At 39.3% G+C, this 19,173-nt stretch overlaps 1 protein-coding gene across 4 annotated transcripts in view; it reads left to right on the forward strand.

The window, feature by feature from the left end:
- Positions 1–19,173, forward strand: part of cttnbp2 (cortactin binding protein 2) — a 105,973-nt gene that overhangs the window by 75,478 nt on the left and 11,322 nt on the right. For 2 of the 4 annotated variants that reach the window (XM_028013715.1, XM_028013716.1), the window contains exons 6-16: positions 1,194–1,293; positions 4,200–4,350; positions 7,780–7,962; positions 9,327–9,444; positions 10,623–10,664; positions 12,121–12,396; positions 14,844–14,939; positions 16,168–16,247; positions 17,314–17,400; positions 17,956–18,055; positions 18,977–19,153. In XM_028013715.1, the coding sequence (XP_027869516.1) occupies positions 1,194–1,293; positions 4,200–4,350; positions 7,780–7,962; positions 9,327–9,444; positions 10,623–10,664; positions 12,121–12,396; positions 14,844–14,939; positions 16,168–16,247; positions 17,314–17,400; positions 17,956–18,055; positions 18,977–19,153 (1,410 nt within the window). The remainder of the gene's footprint in view (positions 1–1,193; positions 1,294–4,199; positions 4,351–7,779; positions 7,963–9,326; positions 9,445–10,622; positions 10,665–12,120; positions 12,397–14,843; positions 14,940–16,167; positions 16,248–17,313; positions 17,401–17,955; positions 18,056–18,976; positions 19,154–19,173) is intronic. The other 2 variants (XM_028013717.1, XM_028013718.1) reach the window with 2 other exon arrangements.

The following is a 19,173-nucleotide window of genomic DNA, read 5'->3' on the forward strand; positions in this document are numbered from 1 at the left end:
CATCAGCAAACATTACACGCTCATTCATCTGACAAACACAAACTACAAGAACCGAGAGATGAACTCCTTTGAAGATCTTTGCGTCCTCTTTGCTGCTGGTTTCTAGGCAGACATGTTTGGTCATCATTGATTCATGAATGTGTCTAGAACCTGAGGGACAAAGAAATCAGACAAACCTCATTCTGTCTTGCATTAATATTCTTTAAAATAGATGTTTTTGCTTATAGATGCCTCAATCCAATATTGATATCTGTACCCCAATATGGAAAACTAGTCTAGATTGGGTATCAGAGACAATATGCCCCATCCATAAGATAAGATCTATTCAGTGTAATTTTATGCTATGTTCTCTGAGTGACATCATGCTTTATTATTTATTTTATAGTATATTTAGAATTCCTAATTGCACTTTCTGAACCATTTGAAGGAACTTTTGTTGCAATTTATTTTTTTATGTTTGAGCAAGATAGTCACCCCATTGTTTTTGCCACTTTCAGTTTCTTTATTATTTATGTTACATTGGCTGTTCTACTCCTAACTGCACTGCCTGAACAAATTAAAGTTGTTTTTCCATGTTTGACCAAGATGGTGAAGCTATTGGTGTATTTAAATGTCTGTACAAAAAAATGTGTAAAGTATTTTAAAATTCGGGAAGAATTCAGAACAAGAATTCAAACAGGAAGCTTTTCTGTGGTCAGGCCTGTTCTGATGCCAGGAAATGGGACAGGACGATGAACCCTTCCTGTTGGGTCAGATCTTCCTTACTTTCATGGAACCAGCACAGCTTTGGCCCAGCAGCTCTTTGCTCTGGTTTGTCCTGATCTGAGCCGTGGCCCCCAGGCATTGTGGCCCCCAGGGAGTTTCCTCTGAGGCTCCCAGGCTGTTCTGCCACTCCTCTCTTTGGAATTCACAACCACATTTTTTCCAAACCTATCAAACTTTAAATCCATCGATTCATCTTTAGTATTTCATATTAACTTATGTGACAACACTTATGTGTAAGTCTATTTACAAAGCAAAGTTCATTTCACATTTTGACTTTTATGTGCATAATGAATTGCATGAAATATTTATACATGTAATAACTTTATGTCTTCTGGCTTGTGTTTTTTTGTGTAAGTGTGGGTGCCTCTACTGGTTTCGAGCCAGTTGCTACATCACCTCTCCTCCACCTCTGCTCTTCTCCCGTTCAGAGTGTGTGAAGCTCCTGCTGTCTGCAGGGCTGCCTGCTGACATTTTGGATGAAAATGGATTCACACCCTTACACTTGGCTGCCGCCCACGGCCACGCCAGGTGGGACTCATTTAAACGCTTCTGCAAAGGACAGACCCATATCTGTCATTCTGTGTACTTATTATGAATCATTTGATAACAATTAGTTAATCATAATCAAAATGACTGATTTAATTCCTAGCTGATGTCTTTAAAATAGTTGTCTATGATGAGATGCTGATATCTGTATCTGTTCCAATATTGAAAAAAATTCTAGATTTGGTATTGTAACAATGTGCCTGATCCATAAGGGCAGATCTATTCTGTCTAACTCTATGCTTTGTGCTCTGAGCAACATCATGGTTTATTACATTGTATTTAGAATTTGTATTTTAACTTTCTGAACAATTTGAAGGGTTTGTTACAGTTTATTTTTACGTTTTTGGCCAAGGATAAGTTACATTGGCTGTTATACTCCTAACTTCACTGACTGAACAAATTCAATTTGTTTTTATGTTTGACCAAGCTTGTAAAGCTATTGGTGTATCTAAGTGTGCTGTATTTGTGCAGAGTTATCAAATTAATTTACAATTCAATATATTTATGTCACCAAAACGTTTTAAGTCATTCCGCTTTGGATCGTTATCAATCGATACCAAACCTCTGATATTGATATCAATATCGGTATCAGAAGTGGAAAAATGGATCGGTTCATCCCTAACTATGACGTTGAAGACTGGATAGGTTGAAGAAATTAGATGGGTTAGATTCTTAACAAAAAGAGCTATCACCACTTGGCACATGGAATCTCACAAAGTTAATGTGAATTTATTATATCTCATAAAGGTCAGAGCCAAAAAGTGTATCACTTAAAAAGCACGAAGTCTCTAGAAGATCAAGATTATCGATCAGTTACTGTTCACTAAGTATGGCTCTTGAAAAAATTAAGGTGTTGCCAAAAGCAACAAAAATGGCGAAAATAGTGTTACACAAATGTAAGGTTTCTTCTCCTATCTTGTCCCCCCTTATCTGGTAGGAATTGTTTTGACTCCCTCAAAACTCTTCCAAAGGTTTCTCTCCATCTTGCTTTCCAATGTCTTTCTCTCTGTTTGCTTCTTTATTTGTTCTTTTCCTGCTTCTACTTTCCTTTCGTTCCGTTCTGCCCTTTGAATTATTACCAACCCTCCTTTTCAGTGCACCCAGAAACCTCTTATGACATGAACCTTCTATAAAAGGTTTATAGAAATGGAAATCTCTGCATGCAGGAAGAGGTTTTCCATTTTTAGTTTGACCCATATTTCAATGCTGCCTCAGTCGTTTATTTAAGTAAATGAAGATCTGATATCATCAGTTGTTATTAGACATGTCTCTGATGTTCGGTGCTGACCTAAATGTTTGTGTTTCTGGTGAGATGTATGTAATTACAGTGCAAATATTGTTGCTTCTGGTTGCCCACATAAACACACACATGATGCAGTGGTGTTTAAAAGTTTGTTAAAAACGCCTTTCAAGTTTCAACCAAGCTCCGTCAGCCGCCAAGACTTGAGGCCGGCTGGGCTCGGGTTTGTGCAGCGCTGTAACATCCGATCACCATAGTATTTATAGAGGAGGGATGTTCAACACCACCTCCCCTTCTCAAGTCCTGGTCACACACACGCACTCGCACACGCCCGCACACCCACACACTCTAACAGTTTACTCAGTAATGCTCACTAGTTATACCTTAGTTATCACTAAGTGGCACTGTGAACAGAGCAGCTTGTTTTTCTCAGGCATTTTTCTCTACTACTACTAAAAGGCTGAACTGTGTACTCTTCTCTGTTTGATTAAGTTTAAATACGGAAAATAAACTAGAACAGATATCTCAAATGATTACCAGAAATGGTATTGTCATCTAAGTTTTCTTTTGGCAAGGACCTGTGTGTCAGTGGAGTGAGGGACTCAAGTCTGTAACTTGGATTTGAGTCACACGTTCGTCAGAAATACAAATACTTGACATTTGATTTAGACTCATAGTCCAGGAGTCTCATGAACAGTTTCCCATTCTAAGCCTGCAAATTATTAATGTTGCACACTCTGTACAAATGTCTGGTTCTCATGGTAACAGTGTTTGTTGTTGGTGAAAGAACTGTCCATGTTCCACTCTTTTTATTTTGTGGCACTACCAAGCAAAACTCATACCACATACCTGAGATTAGTTTATTCTCCTGTCAAAGAGCGGGTTTGACTCATCAACATTATGATTATTAATGATTTAGAGCAACCTGGTTATGGTTGTTGAAGCATCATAGTGATCTGGGCGTATTTTAACAGGGTTTCCATGTCTTACAAAAGTCTTAATTCATTTTGAAAAATGTAGGTTGGCTTTAAAAAAAATTTATCACCAGTTTTAAATTTTGTCATGGTGGGCCAACTTAATCTCGTAAATTCTGTGAAGGTTTTTTCTGGTGAGACTAGAGCAACATTCATTTTACTCAAACATATACCTATAAAAAGTAAAATCAGAGAAGCTGAACATTTTAAGTGGTCTCCTAATTTTTTCCAGAGCTGTGTATTTTTTTTATTTTCCCCAAACATAATTTCAGTTAGTTTTTGAGTGAAGTCATACAGGTGATAGGTAACATCAAAGTTGGGAAAATCTCAGAAAATATTCACCATGATTTTATGTTTTACATCACAAAAACGTGCTATGTTGCTAGAGGTAATAGCAGAGTTTTTTAAAAACATAAATACATAGTTATATCTTAATGATATCTCATGCATTTTCAAAATAATTCACAATTGATTATTTTTTACATGTTGACTTAAATCTTCTAAAAAGTAGAAACCTGTTGGGATAAATGAGCCCTACGGATCAGGGTTTAAATCCATAGAACTGTGACTGAGCCAGCCAACGATATTCTCCAGAAACTTGATACCTGTTATTAATTATAATATCTTAAAACGTGACGTGAGGAGTTTTGTTAACGTGGCTGTTGTCCCTGCAGCTGCGTGGAGGTTCTGCTGGCGTCCAGAGCCGCCATGGACCCGGTGGCGGCCCAGGGCCAAACTCCCCTGTTTCTGGCCTGCGAGGCAGGAAACCTGGACTGCGCTCAGGCTCTACTGACCGCAGGGGCCAATCGCTCACTCCCCACCACAGTAAGGCTTCCTTTGCCATTCTGTTGTGACTTGCGAGGTTCATTATGTGGTTTCTAGTACAACTGAAAAAACTTTCCTCTGAATAACAAAATTTGATAGGTAACACTTTATTTGACGGGTTGTGAATAAGACTGTCATGACACCGTCATAACAGTCATGAAGACTTCATGAAGACTTACATATTCATGAAGTAAGTAAGCCATACATTTTTTTAATAAAAATATTACTGATTAAACTTTAGCTTTAATAACATAAAGCTACAGAATTTTTAAAGTTTAATCACTTTTATAACAAATTTATGACAGATCATGATGTCTTGGTTAATCTCAAGTTGTCATAAGAAAGACATTTTTGAATAATGTCAACTTTGTATTAAAAGTGTTATGATTTACCCAATGACACTTTATGACAACAGTCATAAATATTCATGAAGTCTTACTCATGTTCATGACAGGTGTTATGTCATGTTTATTACGGTGTCATGACAGTCTTATTCACAACCCATCAAAGTGTTATCATTTGATATTATTAATATTATTATTATATTGTATTCTCATTTTTTTGTTTAGTTTCTCTTTTTGGGGGGGTTCAGATTACCCATCCTCTCTCCTGACTGCTTGTTGCTACGTAGTAACACTCTTTGTTTCATACTCACTCGCTCCACACAAAGGATTTTAAGTAGTCTCCAGGGTTCGGTCGTCTGAATTGCGTTAGCCCATTGATATACAGGCTTTCTGTGTCTCCATGGTAACCATAAGAGCTCTGTGAGTTGCTGTGGCAGCATGCGATGAGCCCCTATATTTAGTTACTTTCTTTGTTCTATATTCATGCTGTTCCTGCTGTGCTCTGTAACATATTCGACCTCCAAAGCACAAACATATTTTAAGCCTAAACAAATATGTTGGCCGATTTTTTATTTTTTGTTTAAAAACAATAATTTAACATTCAAATAGTAATCACTACAGTCTGAAATTAGTGTGAAATGTTCTAGAAAGCTAGAAACTGTGATTGAAGGCAGTTGTTCTGACAGAGTGCTACTGATGCTGAGACGAGAGGCTAAGTGTGGAAAGCTATGTGTGTTTTAATGTTTATCCCCTTGTTTTTCTCCTGCTACATCAAAATTATGCGTCCCAAACGAAGTTCCAAATGGAAACCTTGACTCCACCTGACTGTTTTAATCAACACGTCATCCTTAAAGCACAGCAAATTCTACTGGCTAAATTATTTTCACCCTGTTGACTGCTTCCACATTTTAAAGCTGTTCAGCCACAAACTTCAATGTAATTTATTGGGATTTTTTTTATGAAGGACTGACACTTCTTACAGAATCAGGATCAGAATGCTTCGTTGTTGTTGTACAGAAGCACAATTATGCAAAAACATGGACAAAAATGAATTTACTCACGTTTAATTGGATAATGTGTTAATGGGTTGTAAAAACTTTTACAAGGCGCTATGGACTCAGTGTGTTTATTACTCCACATGTAAATGTTTTAGAGGGAATTTAAACCAGTTAGCAGGTTAGGGAGCTGGAGCAACGGTGCCAAGTAAATAGTAGGGGGTGCTAAAAACAAGAAGCTGATCTCTGAAAAAACTAGCAGAAACTTAATTCTTTCAAGTGAGAAGTTACATTGAAACAAAGTCAGGGCAAATAGTAAATATCACATTCTGAACGTTCTCAGAATACCCGTTCTGTCACGATTTGGTGGTGAGAGGTGGTGAGGCAGATGCAGCAGACCCAGGTAAGATCAATGATTGATTTTAATCAAGAAAAAACACAGCCCAGCAACGGGCAGCACGGCCGAGCGGAAGCCAGGGCTCGACGCCGGTAGCAAACACGACTGGACAACACGAAAGACAGAACGCACATTAGACGAGGACCCAACGAAGACACAGACACACAGGTGACACTAAATACAAAGGAGGTAATTAGGGAACGAGAAACACCTGGGAGTAATCGAGGGGAGAACAGGACAACACAGAGGCACAGAAAACTCGAAATAAATACACAGAAAAACACGGAACATGACACGTTCACATGACATTTCATTAAAAACGTAATGTTTCCGTGAAGAATTTTCTACGGCACTCTGCTTTTTTTATTTTGGATAGGAACCAGGTTAGATATCAGAGTAAAGTGGAGATAGTTTCAAAAGAGATTTCAGGAAAATTCTGTAGAATTTAATAAAAGACTCTGAGCTTTTTTCCCCAGTTTTTTTAGCTTAATCAATGCTGAGTAGTCTCAGTAGAAATATTTTATTACATCAGTTTTATATATTGCTCATATTTCTGATCAGGAAATGTGATTGTAATTTAATTTATGATTTTTAAATCTATATATACATCTTATTGATAATAAATTTAGAACAGTTGGTAACTCATTGGGATTTTGTTTGTTGTATCTGATGAAGGATTCTTATCTCTGGTTGAAAATAGGACTGAAACGATTCCTTGAGTGATTCGAATACCTTGATTATTAAAATTCCTCGAGGAAAATTATCTGCCTCGAAGCTTTATTAAGTTATATTTTATTATTTACTGTACTGAGTTCCGGCCGGGTTATCACTTTGCTTTGCACAGCGCTCTCACTTCCGCCTGAGTTATTGACGAAAGCTAAGTGTTAGCAGCACAATGTCCAGTTTTCAAGTTCAGCCTGGGAGAATTTTATTGATTCATGATAATGTCCGGGTCTTCATCGTTTTTGGGGGACCAATAAGCATCCTTAAAATGACTGGCGCGATGCCTGGAGTACGGCAGCTTTTCTCCTCCCAGAGCTGCTGCCTGGTGGCAGTTCAGAGCAAACTGCGAGCGATGAAGGTGTATTTATACAGGTGAGCTGATAGACTGAACACTGCAGGCAGCTGAGCATTAGATGATTAACGTAAGTGTAGTCTTACAGACGAACCGGAAAATGTATTTCATATCATTCCGATCTGAACAAATGGGTGGCGGTCTGGAGCGCATCGTGACAGTACATAGCTGGTAGATGAGTTTCTGAGTGTGACGAACAAAGGTGTCAAATCCCGTCGCTAACATGAACACAAAAGCTATATATGTCTGGGCAAGGTGAGAGTTCATCTATTAAACTCACTAAATATGGATACAGAAACCAAAAGCTGGGGTATAGATATTTTACCAATGTTTTATTTTATCTTTTTTTTATCCAATTACTCGATTAATCATAAGAATAATCGATAGATTACTGGATTACTAAAATATCCATTTACAACAGCCCTAGTTGAAAATAAACTCAGAGCTGAAAAATAGATTAGTCCATAACGAAAGAAATCACTTCAGATTAATAACCAGATAGACTATTTGATCAAAAGTGATAATATATGAGACAAATTGACATGGTAGACAGACAGCTATATGGTCATTATGTTAATACGCTACATCTCATTTAACTCAAACATGACCTCTGCACAGGACGGCTGCACAACGCTGCATGCTGCTGTCCGCTCCGGACACGTGGACGCCCTCCGTCTCCTGCTGCACCACGGCGACCCCCCTGACACACTGGACGGATCGGCCCTGTCCGCCGCCCTCCTGAACCAGGCCAACAGTGACGGCTGGACCCCAGCACACATGGCTGCCGCCCTGGGCCTCAAGGTAAAACGGGATTCACTCAGCTACAACGACTAGACCCACACCCAGCAACAAAGGCTGCACCGATTTCAGAAAAAGTTCAGTTTTCTGGCCGATCGCCGATCGGAAAGTGAAAAAAGATTTTTTTCTTTTTTAATTGTTGGTCAGAATGTTTGACTATGAAAGTAAATGTTGATAAATATGCTAATTTATTTATTGGTGTTGAATTTTAGTATAAAATATTTGCTATTTATTATACTTTGGGATTAAATGGTTTAAAGGGGTATAAATTTATCTTGTTAATTTCAGATTGTAATAGATGTGTTTCTGCTTGTTTTGAGGTTTTTCACCTATGTGGTTGGAAGACTAAAAATTATGAGACCATCACGTAAAAATAAAGATGGACTAACTAAAATGAAGACTCCTTGGGTGAAATCCAGTTATGTTCCACAGTAGAAACTATCCTTTTCAAGTGGGGATTGCACAGCAAATTAAACCTAGCAGAAACTTGACATTTATAATTACTAATTGCACTTTCTGAACAGTTTGAACGATTTGATGCAGTTTATTTTTGCATGTTTGACCAAAGTAGTCAACTTTTTGTTTTTGTCATTTTCACTTTCTTTATTATTTCTATTTTTTGTTGGGTGTTCTACTCCATAAGTGGCTGACTGAACAAATTAAAGTTGTGTTGTTTCTACAAGTGAAACTATTGGTGTATTTAAGTGTCTGTACGGGTGCAGATATCAAATAAATTTGTAATTCAGTACATGCCTATGTTTTTAAAAAAAAGCAACATTTTAAGTATTGGAGGTGAAAAAAGCGGATTGCTGCATCCCTAGCTCAAACTTCATACCTTTCATCCTAATACATTATCTGTAGATAAAACAGACATAATATTTCACAAAATTCATTTCATTTCTTGTTCATTTAGAACCTCTCATTAACTTGTTTTTAGATTCTCCAGAACATGTGGTACGATTATGAACAGAGTGACACCAGCTTTATGACAGTAATACATGTTCACATACTATTTATACCACCATGTTCAGTATTCTCAGTCCATATTATATGTGATAAATCTGTCCATACTTATTTTATTTTAATCCGGTCCATAAACCTTTTCTTCTTCTCCTGAGTAAATCCACTGAGAATCATTCACCTGCTCCATCTCCACACCAGCAGCTAGTGGAGTTTCTGTCCTTAGAGGACAACATTCACCAGACTGCATGGAATATGAATTAAGAATCAGTCTGCACACTTAATCTTATTCAAATTACGGTTACTTGAAAGAGAGACAGCTTTTGTCTTGCACTCATATAATTTATCGGTGTCTGTGTGCATGTGCGGGGGTGTCTGTGTGTGTGTGTGTGTGTGTATACGTGCAGGAGTGTCTGGAGGTGTTGTGCAGCCACATTGAGCAGGACATTGAGCGGAGGGATAAGTGTAATCGCACTATTCATGATGTGGCAACAGACGACTGCAAGGATCTGTTGGAAAACCTTGGTGAGTATTTCTTTTCTTACTTGTGCTTTAATAGGGCCATTGTGTTCATAATTATTTTATTTTTCTTCATGCCATGTCAGGTTTGCATAGTCAAACTTGATTAAGTCCTGAGAACATGTTTTATCAGACATTTTATTATTTTAAACCTGCTGCTGAGAGCAGGAACACTGTAGGAAGTTAAAATGTTCTTTCTTTCACAAGGTGTGTAGAGCATGAAGCTATATCAGCTATTTAGAACTATTGCTACTATAACTTTCTTTTTGTCATTTGAAATCTTTGAAAACTGTTCAATTTTAAATGAATTGGGCCTTCATATCAAGGAGGGAGGTGAGGAGGCTGCACAGCTTAATGAGCACTTAAAAACTTATTGAACGCCACATCTATAGATTATTCAAAATTAAGCTAAAAAAGCAAATTAAAATATGTGTAGTAAAAAGCAGAATGAGTTCATGACTGTGATGTGAAGGTTTCTAATATCGCTGTATTGAATACGTTCTTTAGTAAAAAAAAAAAAACTCTTTAATTTTCAGACAAACCTAAGGCTGCATTCACACAGCTGGTGAATGTGACACAATTTGTATTATTTTGCCCAAATGCATTTTTTTCACTAAACAACCCAATTCCAATCACTTCACCACTGCCTCCCCAAAAATTTTATTTTTGCCACATCCGTACATAATAAAAATCAGGGGTATGTGTTGACGGCTTGTGTATAACCGCTGTACAGAGACGCCGCTGCGAGACGTCTACGTTTTTCCTCTGCTCTTACGGATTGCTTTGGGGCGCTAATCCATTCACACAGAAATCTCATTGCGGCTGGATTTATGTAGTAGTATAAATGACTGCTCAAAAAAAAAGATATCGGCAAAAAATGGGAGTGAAGCATCAAGAGCTGCACTGTGAACATAGCCCGAGTCTGCATACATGCACACAACTTCTCTTTGCATTTCATTTCTTTACATTCACTGCTGAGATTTTCTCTGATTTTCACTCGATCAACTATCAATACAACCATGTGGCTTTCTTACCAATCAGCAAAAAATATCTCATATTGCAGTACGGATATTTTATTGCAATAAATATAAGTAAACTATGAGACATGCTGTGATCAGCAGCTGATCCATGAGAGGTTTATCATTTGCATAGCCAATCGTCCTGTAACGTCTCTCCCTGTGCAGGAAACATACACACCATGACGTTATTGGCTGCAGTGGAAAAAGGTAGAGTGGACTGTGGGGATGTTGTGTTGGTGATTTGTCTTTGAGGTGTTTCTAAGCTTTCTGAATAAAAGAAATTACTCCATTTAACGACTAGTAACAAGGGAAACCGTAAAGCACTTCCAGATGCAATGCTTGGTCTTCTTCCACCTTCCTAAAAACTTGATACTGATGTTAAGAAAAATAATCTATGCTTATTGATTTTGTTGAACATCAACTGCCAAGTCTTTGATACTCTTCAGACCTTTAAATGAGAGTCTTCCCAGTGAGCAGAGTGGAGTTTGACTGGGTCACTGGTTTGATCTTACTATTGAGCTGGAGGTCTTTCTGAAAGTCCAGGTTGTTGTCCTGCTGAAAAAATGAACCTCCACGTCTGGTGAACCTATGCAACCTTTAACAGGTTTTCTTCTAGCATTGCCTTATATTTAGCATTACCAATCTTCACATCAATGGCTGTTGGGTATTTTCAAAAAATACCTAGTTTGTGGGGTATTCACAAATAATACCCCACAAATCAGGGATATGTGTTGACAAGAAAACAAGTAATTATCTTGTCAACAGATTGTCCCACCTGAGCTGTGAATCTCCATATTTACAGCAGAGCGTTGTCATGGCCGCTCAAGCTCTTTGGTGGCTGTGTCTTGCTGTTAACTTTTTTTTTCTTTTTTGCGTGACAAATGGATCAAGAAACTTCACTGCACATTTGTTAAGACTATTTCCTTGCCTTCCGCTTCACCATTATCCTTTACATTGTGTTGGTCTATCACATACAATCCCAATAAAATGCATTGAACTAGGAGTGCACCAATCAGTCTGCCGGCTGATCGATCAGCCCTGATTTCCTTTATTTTGGGTGATCAGCCGATACTTGCGTGAGAAACCAAATTTATCCACTGATCTAAAATTGGAACATTGAAGGTGCATCGTAACCTGATAACACTTGACATGAGCTGCGTTTCCAACACAACAATTTTGTATTTTTTTGATAAAACGTTTTGGCTCTAGGATGAGGCGTTTTTTCTTGTCATTTCAAAATTTATTTTGCAAAACTGCAATGGAAACTCCCCAAAAAAGACAACAGGAAGTGGGAAGAGGATGATGGCACAGGATGCTTTTTAATGACTTAATGACTTATCACATGAACAAACGTATTCACATGTGATTTTAATTGTGCTTCTTATTTAATGGAAATACCACAATTTCGAAACTGTTTCCCCCCACATTAGCAGAATATTGACTAAGTTTTGCATAGGTTTGTAATGGAAACGCAGCTACTGTAAGGTTGGAAAAATAAATCGAAACTGGCGGTTTTTAAAGATCAGCTGGGAAACTGCAATCGGTGCACCTCTTCATTTAACCGTGGTGTTTAACATGACAACATGTGAAAAAATTTAGCAGACATTCAGCTTATCATCCCTTTATGCTACAGCTCACTGCTCTCTCTTCCACCCCTCCAAAGATTCGTACCGGGTACTGGTGCTGCTGCAGTGTTCGGCTGTAGAAATCGGCCCCATGTGTCCTATGGGGGCTGTGGAGGACGAGGAGGAGGCCAAGGTTCTCTCCTGCAGCCAGACGGCGCTGGGCAGACTGACGGTGGACCGCGGCACGTGTTGGGCCCAACTGAGTGCTGCCCTCAGCAGCATGTTCATTTCTCACCTCCAGATCCTCTGTGGAGAGGACGCACAGCGCTCCCTGCTGGGCCTCACTCCTGCCAGCATCTCCTCCATCCTGATCGGTACCCGCTCTACAAACATTTCTTCTTTTTCTCACAACTTTCTTCTTCATCCTTCAACTTAATTTGATATACATATCAACTTAAAATTATTAACCCCTTAACCCTCACCACCTAAATCACCAAAAATGGCTGCCATTTGGAGTCTCCATTTGGAGTCTCCAACACCTGACATACTAACTTCAAATGACTGTATCTCCTCAGTGCTTCAACATACAGTCATGAGGCTCTAATGAAAGATAATGACCAGAGGAATCCTCTGGTAGACACAACATTACTTATAGTGGAAATTACTTATAATTAAGTATAAATAAATAATCAAAAATAAAATAACGTAATTGAGGGGTAGGGGGGTTAGCGTACAGTCAGACCTCCTTCCTCTTCTTGCAATACTCTGTCCATCCGTCTGCCCGCCGCTCCCCCAGCATTTAACGGTACTCTAGCCCCGCCCCCCACCATCTCTCCTTTGACCCCCTACCCCACCCGGGCCCCCCTCCTTCTTCTTCGAACCCCCAAGCCCCATTCCTCCCGCACCACCATTCCCTCAGCCCCCCATTCTCGCTCTTCGGTACGCTCTACCCCCCTCGCTCTGACCGCAGCAGCTGACGACTAAAGGTTTCCGGTATTCTCAAATCCGAAACGTGTCAGCACTCTTATGGCCATAATCATCCACTCCCGTGAGTTGTGAAGTTCTGCTGAAGAAATACATCCAGTTTTGACATGTTCTGACAACGTGTCTCTCCGTGGCCCTCAGAGCCGTTGGTGAGAAAAAGTCCTGTAAACACCGTTATGCATGAGGGTGCATAGAGCGTTAGATTTAGTCTCTTAGTTGACCAGTCAGAAATATTCCAGAGAGAATACAGGCATGTCAAAACGAGCTCAAGTCACTCTCTGGATATTATTGGCTCAGGAAAAGCCATTTCATAACATTATTGGTCGAATGCAGTGTCAATCAAAAGCAGGGCCTCTAGGCTGCCCAATAAAAGTGTCATAATGGACACCGGCTGAGTTTAAACCCTTAAATCTCACCGCCGGAAAATACAATGGAAAAACGACACGTGGGAGTTCCGGTGCGGGTTAAGGGGTTAAATTGCTAATTTTAGGTTTTGGAAAACAAGAAACATCTAACTATAAACTCCAGAAGGTTGCTTTGATTTGTCGGTTTATTCCAGTTTGTGATCATTTTGTCCTGAATAAAGTCACACTTGATCACGAGCTTAGGTTGAATAGAAGATGAAGAAGCAGTCGCCCAGTTTGTTACCTGCCGATCTGGCAGCAGTGCTTGTGGCAGCCCACTCAAGCTGCACTTTCCACAGAAAAGAAGACAAGTATAGGCTGTTTCTGCTGTGGGTGTTAGAAAACTGCAGCAGTAGTTTAATAAGCTTTCATCTGAAAATGAGACTAATCCAGTGCGTGAACATCAGCCTTCCAAATCCCTGAGCAGGATTTACAACCTCAGGACAAAGCAAAGAGCTGGTCAGAGTACTTGGTCTCTGGCTGATCTGCCAACACGTCTGCAGATTACTGGCCTTTTTATTTCCCCATAGCAATGTCTTCAGAGACCAAATGTTAAAGAACTGCTCTTTACACCTGAATGCAACAGATCCTTCACACACCTTGCTGCTGAGATGTGGTTCCATATGAAATACTGTTATTTTGTATTATCATTGGATTAAATGTATTAAAGAAGCATTACTATGTAAAAAAAAAAACCTTTTTGGAGCTTTAGGTCTTGTTGTAATGTTGTTCCCTCATCAAGGAGTGCTGCCTTGATTCTTTCATGCATGTTTGATAAACCTTCTAGTCTCCACGACAACCATTCAGCTGTGCAAGACACCTGTTTGGACCTAGTGCCATCTTTGAGGGGGAGGTTATGAGGAGCTCGTACACAAGTTTGATTGGCAGCACTAAGCCCCTCCTCCTGGCTCTGATTGGTTGTTTCTGACTGGGGCTGGTGCATTTCTGCAGATGGCAGTAGATCAACAGGGAGAAGTTAGAGTAGCTTGATTTTTTTCACAGATTGTCTGACTCATATTTTACTCTCATTGGGACATAGTTTTGCCAAATAAGTAAAAAAACAAAAAAAATTTAAAATAAAATTCAAATAAAAAAAACTTTATTGATCCCAAAGGGAAATGAAATAATGAAAGTACAGAGCTACTCCAATGTGCTTCCATCCTGAGGGGATAGCTTTAATGAATAATGATAATAAAAATGACCTTCAGCAGCTTTAGAGGTTGTTATTCTCAAAAGGTGCTTTTATTCAGCACCAAAATGCATAATGTAATTTACTAAATATAACGGTGCTTATTTGGCTGCATGTTTGCCATTATTTTATCCCCATTGGTTGCTTTGCCCAACTTTTTATGACAGTATTTGTGAGCAGTCCTTGAAGTCATGTACTTCCTGCATCCTTCCTTCCATCCCCATGTCCTTTTTGTATCTTCCAGGAGACACCGAGTGGTTACCTGGTCAGGAACTGCCTTTATCTCCCTGGGATCTGGTCAGAAAGCCCCTCAGCCAGTTTATCACCATCCGTCTCAAAGGTACAAGCCTGGCAGCCTCAGCCTGCCCATCCAGCATCACTCAGCCAACATGGCATCAGAGCTGTGATCACTGCTCACTGAAGCCATTTGGTGGATTAAAGGATCTGGGTGTTTTTTTGTTTGTTTTTGTTTTTTGGATGCATTTGAACCGATGTAGCAGACTCGTCTCCCCGAGCAACAGCACATAAAAGACAATTGAGCCTGGACATGTTGGCCAAAGAAGCACTATGATTGGTTGAAGCTTAGTCTTCATTGAATCAAAGTTCAAATTAAATCAGTCATGTGAGAAAGTTCTGAAGAGTGGAAATGTTTTGTTTTATTTAACGTCAACAATCTACCAGGACATTTTAGGACGGCAGATCTTTTTAAACCCATGCATACATCCAGAAATATCTCATGTTTCTCTCATTGCAGCTATTGAAGAGCTATTTAATTAAGCACATGTGCAACATTTCTTCTTTAGATTACTGTTATTGCATTAAAGGCCCTCAGCACAGAGCCAACATGTTTGAAAACATTTTATAGATTAATCTGGTTTGTTGTGTTTGAGTTGTCTTCATTTATGCAATCGATCGACAGTTGGACAAATGGAAAATTGATATATGAAATTCAGCGGTCAGATGTTTATATTTGCTCATATTGGTTGTTTGAAGGATTTCTTTGAACTGTTCTTTTTGAGGGTGTCCAGATCATACAGCATAATATGATTAAAAACCATAACTGGCTCCACAAGTTTAAATAGTAATAGTTCATTTTCTCTAATTCTCTACAGAAGAGGATTAAGGCCACTGAAAAAAAAATGTAATAAATGTTTATGTTCTGACTTTAATATTCAGATTTCTGTCTTATTTCTCAGAATTTTGGCTTTAATCTTAGAATTCTCACTTTTTTCTGAGAATTCTGACTTTAAGCTCAAAATTAAAACTTTTTCTCAGTTTTGACTTTCATCTTAGAATTCTGACTTTAATGTCTTGACATCAAAGTCACATTCACATTACCTAACATTGCACAATAATATGCATAAAATTGTCAGCAATATATATTTTATTTTCATGCACATAATCAAGACTGAAATGTGGTCATCTTATACATAATGGTTGTTGTTTCCCTCTGCTGTATAGAAATACACACTAGAGACAGTTTTCCATGTTTTTCTGTGTTGTCTGATTGGTTGAGCCCATAAACCGGAGCAGATGTAAGGATGCATCTCTTTACTTGGTTCTGACAGGTCTGTCTGAGTCGGGTCTGGATGAGTTAGCCCTGGAATCCCTCTTCCCTCTGCCGCTGCTGCACAACTGCGTCCGCCTGGTGAGGAAACACACTGCGCCTCTTTAGAGCAAACACAAGGAGACGAGGGGTGGAAACGCTGAGAGAATGAGATCGGAAACATTTGTTATGAAGAGACGGATGGCAAGAAGAAGAGAAAGAGAAGGGTTTGAAGTGTTCTGAACCTTTGCTAGCTGCTGCAGCGCCCTCTGTTGGCTCTGGTGAATGGTGAATGATGAAACCTCAAAAACAGATAAACCACAAAGATGTTATTGAAGACCAAATATATTCATATTATTGCAGTCAGAAATCAGAATTTGTGTCAAACTAGTAATTTATGTAAGACAGCTTAAATCCTGTTGGTCTGGTTTATTGTGAAATGCCTGAAGTGAAACAGACAGACCCATTCAAAAAATTAGAATATTACTGAAAAGTTCATTTATTTCAGGAACTTTATCACAAAGTGAAGGACATTACACAGATGAAGGTTTGAAAGCCTTTATTTCTGTTCATTATGATGATTTTATGTTTACACTTAATGAAAACATGACATTTAAAATGAAAATGCATCAGACCAACAGAAAAATATTTTATCATATAAATGTGGGCTTCATTTAAAGTATTTAATATTCTGTCTTTATTACAGTTTGATACCTTAATAATGAACAGATACAATAAAACACTGACAACAGGCAGGTAGCTGGAAATTATATCTCAAATCACAGCGCCACCAAAAGGTCAAAAATTGAAGAACACCACTGAAGTGTGTGAGTCAATCCCTGAAAATGTTGGTTTTACTGCAAATTCTTAGAGATTTGCACAATTTTATTAATTTAAACTCCAAATTTATATTTTGTTTCACCAGTGATTTAACTTGCTGAACTGTCAGACTGCATCTAAAAAAACAAAAACAAGTGCTATCAGGAGCAGGAAAACTATGCTTAATCCCTGCTTTAAAGTTGCCAGTCTTAAAAAGTTACTTTTAATCCATCAAATAAGCCTCATCACAATGCGTACTCTAATTTACTGAATAGGACTGTAAGCTTGGTGGATAGAATAAAGAGTTTCACTGGGTTCAAACGTGATCTGTTTCCTGTTTGATGTTCAGGTGGAGCAGTACGGGAACCTCTTCTTTCATGGCCTGGAAGGCAGCTGCCAGGAGTACATCGCTAACCTGGTGGCTCACTGCATCAAGGTGCGGCCATCTGGCTGCTGGTTTCACCACAAACACAAAGGAAATCTTTCCTTGTCGCTTTGGAATGATGCAATGAAACAGAAATTGTGTGCAAACAGCAATGCAATGTAATGACACTGCTGGAATCAAGAACTACCACAGCCAGTCGATGGGGCGGGGAGAGAACAGTGGAAAGATTTTGCTAGTCTGTCAGTAACTGTGGCGGCTGTCGGAGTCATTAAAAGACTGAAAACTGTTTAAGACACTAAACTTTAAATATAATCACCTGAAAGGCTTTGTAGGCATATCTTATCTGAGATGCTAACGCTCCTTAGCCACCAAGCTCCAGCAGTGGATATTCTGTAGTAATGTGTAACATTGTGAAACAAACATTCTCTCTCTTATGGCAGCGATGTGCCAAGAAAATCCCTTTGTGTTCATTCACATCCTCCTCTCCTGCCCCGCTGCTCTGTTTCTCGCAGCACGTAGTAGTACATTTCTTACGTTTCCATGGCAACGTGCCTCTTGCCTCATTGTGGCTCCTCGCTCAGCCCCGCCTCCCCTGTGTGTTTGTAGTCGAAACAGGAGGCAGAGGGGACGGGCTGTGACGTGGTGAGGGTGGAGGTGGAGGAGAGCCTGACCAGGGAGCAGCTGCTGGAGACCTTCATCACCTGTGGTGAGAAATGTTCACACTGACACACATGGAGGGAGGGATGGTGTCTGCTCCGTTAACAGGCATGTCCTGAAACCAGACGGGACTCCTCACACCTCTCTGTTCTGTTTGAGGGGCTAATAATTCACAGAACCTATTTTTACCTCCCCAAAAAATAACATTTAAATTTTACATCCAAGTTTTATTCATTGTTTGTACAAATAAACGTGATTGAATATTCCCACTCCTCATCCACTTACATAATCTTATGTATTACATGTATAATCTATACCTCTAACAAATAAACCTGTATTTAAAGAGACAGTATCATGTAAAATCAAGTTTCTTTTAGCTTTACATCATGTTATGTTATTCTCTCGTCACAAACGTACCTGGAATGTTGCCTTGATTCTTTCATCATGCATGATTGATGAATCCTTTATATATTCCTTTATTTAATCAGGTAAACCCCGTTGAAATCTAGATCTCATTTTCAAGAGGGACCAAAAAATTTGCAATACATAGCAACCTGGTTACAAGATAAAAACAATTAATACATAACCCTTTCATCTCTATGGTAACCATTCAGCTTTGCAAAATGCCTGGGTGGGCCTAGCTCCACCTTCGAGCCACAGCTCCTCCTCTCAGCTGCAGTTTCCAAACTTCCAAGCTTGTGTCTCACAGAGCAGCCCTCCCTCTGTGACTTCCCCACTCAGCTCCTTCAGACTAGCCAGCAGCAATTAGCAAACACCTGGTGGAACTACGAATCTTCTAAGCTCATTATAGGAGCTACTTATGTGCTATAAAATAGCACAATCAATATTGATTGATTGATTGATTGATTGATTGATAAATCAAGTGCTCTTTATTGTTATCCTGACTGAGGATCTGTGGAATGTGTCCATTCATGTGGCACACTTTTCCCCGGTCCTGGTTTTCTTCTAGGCTTCCTGGTGCCAGCAGCAGGCTCAGGGTTCGGAGAGGTGTGTGGATACTCTGATCAGTGTGTGGTGGTTCTGCTGGAGGGAGTGGAGAAGGCTTCATCTCTAACAGGCCTGCTTGGAGACCTTTGCCTCAGCCTGGACAACAGAGGCTCCGCCTCCCCTCTGATTCTGAGCACAGGTACGACTAACACCAGACTG

This window comes from Xiphophorus couchianus, chromosome 4, assembly GCF_001444195.1.
Source record: "Xiphophorus couchianus chromosome 4, X_couchianus-1.0, whole genome shotgun sequence".
In the NCBI taxonomy this organism is placed as follows: Eukaryota; Metazoa; Chordata; class Actinopteri; order Cyprinodontiformes; family Poeciliidae; genus Xiphophorus; species Xiphophorus couchianus.